This window comes from Fukomys damarensis, unplaced genomic scaffold (assembly GCF_012274545.1).
Source record: "Fukomys damarensis isolate Sample0158 unplaced genomic scaffold, DMR_v1.0_HiC HiC_scaffold_17, whole genome shotgun sequence".
Lineage (NCBI taxonomy): Eukaryota > Metazoa > Chordata > Mammalia > Rodentia > Bathyergidae > Fukomys > Fukomys damarensis.
The window spans coordinates 34,796,630-34,803,268 of NW_022900929.1; the positions used below are offsets into that span (position 1 = coordinate 34,796,630).

General features: G+C 56.7%; 2 protein-coding genes across 6 annotated transcripts in view; one reads left to right on the plus strand and one right to left on the minus strand.

The window, feature by feature from the left end:
• The first annotated feature begins 6 nt into the window (after positions 1–6).
• Positions 7–4,995, plus strand: LOC104862820 (leukocyte tyrosine kinase receptor). 5 transcript variants are annotated; one of them, XM_033765003.1, is made up of 13 exons: positions 7–803; positions 1,217–1,369; positions 1,771–1,866; positions 2,107–2,296; positions 2,718–2,808; positions 2,931–2,995; positions 3,130–3,259; positions 3,358–3,455; positions 3,574–3,666; positions 3,767–3,868; positions 3,990–4,124; positions 4,194–4,284; positions 4,388–4,995. In XM_033765003.1, exons 1-13 carry the CDS (start codon positions 659–661, stop codon positions 4,634–4,636), a joined length of 1,638 nt encoding a protein of 545 aa, XP_033620894.1. In that variant the 5' UTR covers positions 7–658; the 3' UTR covers positions 4,637–4,995. The 5 variants fall into 5 exon arrangements, with proteins under 5 accessions (XP_033620894.1, XP_033620895.1, XP_033620897.1 ...); XM_033765004.1 differs by lacking the exon at positions 3,574–3,666; XM_033765006.1 differs by lacking the exon at positions 4,388–4,995 and having other exon boundaries at positions 3,574–3,683; positions 4,194–4,298.
• A 365-nt stretch (positions 4,996–5,360) lies between these two features.
• Positions 5,361–6,639, minus strand: part of Itpka (inositol-trisphosphate 3-kinase A) — a 2,172-nt gene continuing 893 nt past the window's right edge. The window contains exons 3-7 of the mRNA XM_010625042.3: positions 6,550–6,637; positions 6,267–6,471; positions 5,988–6,089; positions 5,661–5,732; positions 5,361–5,571 (exon numbers count right to left, since the gene is read on the minus strand). Of these exons, the coding sequence (XP_010623344.1) occupies positions 5,368–5,571; positions 5,661–5,732; positions 5,988–6,089; positions 6,267–6,471; positions 6,550–6,637 (671 nt within the window). The 3' untranslated portion in view covers positions 5,361–5,367. The remainder of the gene's footprint in view (positions 5,572–5,660; positions 5,733–5,987; positions 6,090–6,266; positions 6,472–6,549; positions 6,638–6,639) is intronic.

A 6,639-nucleotide genomic window follows, 5' to 3' on the forward strand; every position in this document is an offset into this window, starting at 1 on the left:
AAACCCCAAAAAAAAAAAAAAAAAAAAAAAAAAAAAAAGTTAGGCATGCAGTTCAGTGTAAAGACCCAGGGTTCAGTCCTCAGACCCACCAAAATTTTATTTTAAAATAAATATAAATTCTTAGCTGTTTCCAATCTACTGAATTGGAAATTCAGGGGGGAGGGTCCTAGCTATCTCTTTTTTTTTAATCAGTCTTCTATGGAATCCTAAGGTAGTCCAGAACTGGGAACCATCCCTAGTACCAAAACAAAACAAAACAGAACTGGGAACCACATGTGAAGAGAAATAGGCTTTGCGTCTGTCTGGGCTGCACAGCTCATGAGCACTTCTTGCATACGTCATCTCCATTCTCAGAGAAGTGGAATGTGTGTGTGTGTGTGTGTGTGTGTGTGTGTGTGTGTGTGCGCTGAGCTCTCACTTCCTAGCTGAGGACTTGCACCTGGAGGGCTCAGGGAAGGCAGTCTCAGCCAGCCTTCACCAGTCTTTGAGTTCTAATGGATTCACCCTGCCCTGCTCTCAGCCCCTCAGTGTCTGGGTGAACACGCAGCACCTGCCCAGCAGTGCCAAGGATAGCCACACTGGGTTTCAGTGGGAGGGACAAGCTCCCCGCTCTTCATAAGCCAGCTCTGCAGCAGCGAGGCAGCCGTGCTCCTGTCTTATGCCCACTCTGTCTGGTGTCAAACCTTCCATCACTCAATTTCTAGGGGGTGATGCCTCAGTGACTGACATCTTCTGGGCAGATGGGGAAGATGGGGTGTCCTTCATACACCCCAGCAGTGAGCTCTACCTGCAGCCTCTGGCAGGTAATGGCCCCACTTTCCCTTCTTGGCTTGACCCAGCCCGTCTCATGCCTACACCCATGCCTACTTCCGTGGCAGCCGCCAGGTCTGCAATGCTGGCTGCCTGGTTCTTACAAAGCACAGGAACATTTGGGAAGGGGGCTTTCTGTTGAGATGACGGTAAGGGACATTTGGGAGTACTTGTGAAGTGTCCCCTCAATACAGAGTCTCTTCAAATACCTGGGGCTCAGTAGTTCTAGAAGGGGGATGTCTGGACATGAGAACCTAGGCTCTCCAACCATCCTGTGTCCCTGGCACTGCTTGCCCCAAACTCCTGGGCTAGAAATAACCATGTAGCTAGAAAAGACATGTATGTCCCATACCCAGTCCCTACTTCCTATCCCCCAACACCCCACCTTACCAGTTGTTTTACTCAGTCATGGAGAGCCATGGAGAAGTGGAGATCCGGAGGCACCCCAACTGTAGTCATTGCCCTTTGAAAGACTGCCAGTGGCAGGGAGTGCTCCAGCTGGCTGCATGTGTGTGCCCAGAGGGCATGGAGCTAGCTGTGGATAATGTCACTTGCATGGGTATGTCTTACCTCAGCACAGGGTCTGACTCCTGGGTCACCGGCTGGGAGGAGCTATGGGCACTGGGAGAGATGGTACAGAGGCCTGCTGTAGGCCAAGCACTGTTGGGTGCTGGGCAGGGGCTTGGAGGTGCAGTAGTGCACATTCTGCCTTCAAGGAGCATGCAGGCTAGTGTGGGAGGTGAGATGGGTATCTAGATGTAGATGTATAGATACAAACCTAAAAATGGTAGTTGCTATGGGAGATCAAATGTTTAGGGTTCTTGAAAAGGAGCTGTTGCTTTTTATCTAGGATAATTGAATTGGGGATAGCATCCAAGGTGTAACTGAGCTGAGTCTCCAATGATGGTAAGACTGGAGGGATAAAGGGGAGCTGCTCTTTGGCGTCTCTCTTTCCCTTAGACCTGCCCAGGACCCCAAGCCCTCTGGTTCTGATGGTGTCTGTGATAGCAACCTTGACGCTGGTCCTCCTCGTGGTTTGCGGGGTCCTGATCTTAGGTATGGAGCATCCAGCAGACATGGCCAACTCCAAACCGCCCCTTCTCCCACCGAGCTGTGGTGCACTACAAGGCACCTGTCCCACAGAGTGGTGGCGGACTCCTCTGGGCTTCAAAGTGTGGAAGTGGCTGGGAGGCCTGGGGAACCACTGAACGGGCATCTGGACGGGTGCCCAGGCAGTGGGAAGCAGGGTGGCCTGATGGACAAGAAAAGGCGAGTTTTTGTTCTTCCCTCTCCCAGTGAGCCAGAAGAAGTGGCCAGGCCAGTGGGGGACAAGGCTGCCGGACCCTGAGCTTGAATTGAGCAAGCTTCGAACCTCCACCCTCAGGACAGCCCCCAATTCCTATTACTGCCAGGTGGAGGTTGGCCCGGTCCAGTCCTGGCCTTTTGGGCTCCCTGAGGTCTCCCCAGCCAATGTAACTCTGCTCAGGTGAGTCCCCCAACTCTTCTGAGAACCAGAGCACTAGGAATCCCCACCTGCCTCCTGCTCCTGCTCTGTGGGGCCCGGTGAACATCCAAGTCAAACCCTTTGTGTTAGAGAGATGGAGGGTTAGACATGTGCCAAGGGGAAGTATCTTACTCAGGGTCAGTTCTCCGGCCCAGGCTCCAGTTCTCGAATGGTAAGGACCTTGGAATGAGACTTTTTCTAGAGCCCCAGTTCTGCCTCTCTTGCCCCATCCCAGACCCTCACCCAGCTCCATTCTCCTTTTGTCCTGGCTTTGTGAGCCAGTGCCCTCTGCCTTGCAGGTCTTCCGCTCCAGACATCCATAGTGCAGAGAGCTCAGCTAGGACACACGGTGGCACAAAGCCAAGGAAGGGGTCCTAACCCATCCCAATCTGTCTTCCTGCAGCACTCTGGGCCATGGTGCCTTCGGGGAGGTGTACCAGGGACTGGTAACTGGCCTTCCTGGGGAGCCCAGACCACTGAGGGTGGCTGTCAAGGTGAGGGGGTTGGAACTTCTTGCGGGGGCACTAGGGAGAGACAGGAATGATCACTAGAGTGAGGGTAAACTGCCCTCCCAAGGGACCGGTGGAGCTCAGGATCACTGCACTTTTCCTCCCAGGCCCTGCGGAAGCTCTGCTCTCCTCGGGAGGAGCTGGACTTCCTCATGGAGGTGCACATCATCAGGTGGGCCTGGGGCGGGAGGAGCCTGGAACCACCTCAGGAATGGCTTCTCCTCCCTGGGGCAGAGAGGGCCTCTGCAATGTGTGGAGTCAGGAATCTGCTTATCTCCCAATGTGCCCACCCACCCCGACCCCCAGCAAGCTCTGTCACCAGAATGTCGTGCGCTGTGTGGGGCTCAGCTTCCGGGCGGCACCTCACCTCATTCTTCTGGAGCTAATGTCTGGAGGCGACATGAGGACTTTCTTGATGGACTGCCGGCCTCATCTGGTGAGTCCTTCTCCCAGCCCCCAGACCCCTCTAAATCAGAGATTTTGTCCATGGGTCCCAAGAGCAGCCTGGATTGCCACACCCTCTGTCTGACCCAGGGCAAGCCATCACCTCTGGCCATGCAGGACCTGCTGCAGCTGGCCCAGGACATAGCCCAAGGCTGTCATTACCTGGAGGAGAATCACTTCATACACAGGTTGGAAGCCCAACTCACTGCCCAGTGAACAGCTCTCGTACCCAACTTTCAGGGAAATACATCAGGAAGAGCCAGAGCGTCTGAGTTCTGGTAGTGTTTTCTTTGACCCACTCTGCAGGGACATTGCTGCCCGGAACTGCCTACTGAGTTGTACTGGGCCTGGCCGAGTGGCCAAGATTGGGGACTTCGGGATGGCAAGAGAGATCTACCAGTATGGAACTTGGGGAGGTGGGAATGCAGGGCTCCTGGGGATCACCAGCATTTTGAGAGTGTTAGGACTTTGATGGTTACACTCCTCCTCCTTCCTGCAGGGACAGTTACTACCGAAGGGGTGGCCCAGCCTTCCTCCCAGTCAAGTGGATGCCCCCTGAGGCTCTTCTGGAGGGCATCTTCACATCCAAAACAGACTCCTGGTGATAACACACCCTCCCCCTGCCCTATCCTTGCCCAGATGCTCGTCCTGCCTCATCTAAGGGAAGGGAAGGTTGCATATGACTGATAGGGTTCACCAGTTATCCCCCATCTGTGGTGCAGGTCTTTTGGGGTGCTACTCTGGGAGATCTTCTCCCTGGGCTATGTGCCCTACCCTGGGCGCACCAACACAGAGGTCCTGGACTTCGTCACTGCAGGGAGTCGGATGGACGCCCCTCGGGGCTGTCCGGAGCCCGTGTGAGTTTTGAGCTGCCTGGGTAAGGGAGGTCCCCTGTCCTTGGGTGGACCAAACTCATGCCCCCCCAGGTGCCACATCATGACCCAGTGTTGGCAGCATCAGCCTGAGCTCCGCCCCAGCTTTGCCAGCATCTTGCAGCACCTCCAGTACTGCACTCAGGTGTGCCCAGCCCTCCTCCCTCGGCCCCTCACCCCTTCCCTGCAGGTCTGGAAGAAAGCCATAAAGTAACTATGGCTCCTTACTCCCCATCCTCCCATCACAGGACCCTGATGTGCTGAACTCACCCCTGCCAATGACTCTGGAGCCCACTCTGGAGGAGAAAGGGGCTCCTGGGCTGGGGAATAGGTCTTTGGAGGATCCCAGGTCTCTACAGCCCCAGGGCCAGAGTCCAAAGACCCTGAAGAGCAGGGGAGGAAGCCGCCTTGGCCGCTGGCTGTCCTCTGGCCTCCAGCCCCTCACACCTAGAGGCCTCCAATTTCAGAACATTTGGAATCCCACCTATGGTTCCTAGACCCCCAAAGGGCTGGCACTGATCTTAGTGAACGCACCTCCTGCACACCTTCCTGGGCTTCCCCATGATTCCCTAGCCTCTGTCCTCCGCAGCCTCAAGGTGTGCCTGGGCCTGTCTCAGGGTGGTCCTGGCCACACTGGACTTTCCTTGCTGGCAACAGCCTCAGGGGCCAGCAGGGAGTCCTGGATTCCCCCCTCCCATGAAAGACTTTCATCCGGGCAGCCCCCAACCCTGCAGACATTTCTAATAAAAGCTCTTCTCTCATCTGCCATCATCTGAGTGGATGTGAAGGAGTTCAGAACTGAAGAAGAGGAGACCAGAGTGAGAGGGAATGAGGCCTGAGTCGCAGAAGCCGGGTCTTTTAGCTTTATTGGGAAGGGGGCCCATTGTAGTGTGGGAAGTCTGCCCAATAGGTCCAGACTTGTAAAATAGAATTCTTTACCTGGCCCCTCTGGAGAGATTCAGAGCCCCCTCAGAAGAACTGGGCTGAGGCAGACGCCTACTGTTCTCCTTCTCTCCTCTAAATTAGTGTCATTCAGCTCTGTGAATGTGGGGCTTGCATGAGGCCAACTTCCTGTGCTGGCAATGCACCTCTTAGTGGTTGGCACCTGGCCCTGCAGGACCGAGTAACCCCCCGCCCAGCGGGGTTCGGTCTTGCTGGCATGCACTGTGGGGTCACAGCCACAGGTTCACATATCTGACTGGCAGGCCCAAGTGGAGACAGCCCGGCCTCATCTCTCCGTGAGGCTCGCCAGGATGCCAATAAGATTGTCCAGGCCTAGCAGATAGCCGTCCTCGCGGTTGCCCTCCTCCCAGGGCCGCCGGTGGTCCAGGATCTGGCCATCTGGGAGGGGTGTGGTCTTGCCAAAATCGATGAGCCACACGCCAGCGCGATGGCAGTGATCATGCACGAAGAGGAGTGAGCTGCCGATCACCTGCGAGCCCCACAGTCAGGCTGTGCCCCTTCCTTGAGGACTCCCCGCAGGCTGCACCCCCAGCACCTGCATCCACCCAGGCCTCTTACCTCGTGCCTCCTAAAAAACTCGGAGACTTCCAGGGTGTCCCGGATCTGCTGCAGGCGGTTCAGATACCTTCTCTAGACAGGGCAGAGTGGGCAGTTACCTGCATGCTAAGGGAGACCCTGCAGCCAACATGCATTTTCATCTTGGCAAATTCGGTTGTGAGGAAGAGACAGGCCTTCACAGGGCCCAGAGGGAAGGGCCACAGAGCAATTTCAACACATCCAGATAAATGCTGGGGGAGGGCAGCGGACCAGGGTATAGAACAGATGAGCGGAGGCACACTGGGATCAAGCACCTCCTCACTCAGGGCTCTAGGACTAGGCTCTCACCAGCACTTCTGTATCTCCTTGCACAAACTCCTCAAAGACTCGGGTCACCTGCTCCCGGCTTCTTGTGGTCTTGAAGTCAGTGCTGCAGGAGCCATCAGCTTTCTGAAGGAGGTAGGCAGGGCATGTCAGGGCAGCCGGCCTGGGGAAGAGGCTCTGGCAAGGGCAGCGGTACCTCCCGGCAAGACGTTAGGTTCTGAGAAGGAGATGGGGTGGGGGGCTGTGGCGGGGCCAGCGTGGAGCAAGGGCCCAGGCAGGGCAGGACGCAGGGGCCTGGCCCACCTTGATGCCCTCGATGCGGAAACCAAGCGTGGTGCTGGAGCTGATGCCCTCCCGCCACTGCATGTAGCGCGGCTTGGTGACAGCCCGTTGCGCATGCTCCTCCTCTGTGGGCGCCGCGGGGTCCACGGCCAGCATCTTCTTGTACATGTCCTTGCGCAGTTTGGGGCGCTCTCGGGCCTTGGTCAGCTCCTCCTCCAGGTAAGTCCTGTGGGGCGTGGGCAGGGGCATGAGGGACGCAGGTACCCCACCCACCGCCCACTGGGCAGCGCCCGGGGCCGCACACCTGACTCCCATTTTGCAGTCCAGCACGCAGGGCCCGTCGAAGCCGTCCAGCAGGTCCTGCAGCTGCAGGTAGCTCTCGCCGTCGCGCTCC

What these genes read in the sequence shown, in the direction of transcription:
- LOC104862820 (XM_033765002.1), top strand. Translation starts at nt 659, where the DNA reads ATGCCCACTCTGTCTGGTGTCAAACCTTCCATCACTCAATTTCTAGGG. An exon ending in GCCAATGTAACTCTGCTCAG is followed by an intron (nt 2,297 to 2,930) that starts GTGAGTCCCCCA and finishes TTTTCCTCCCAG; the next exon opens with GCCCTGCGGAAGCTCTGCTC. An exon ending in TGGACTGCCGGCCTCATCTG is followed by an intron (nt 3,260 to 3,357) that starts GTGAGTCCTTCT and finishes TGTCTGACCCAG; the next exon opens with GGCAAGCCATCACCTCTGGC.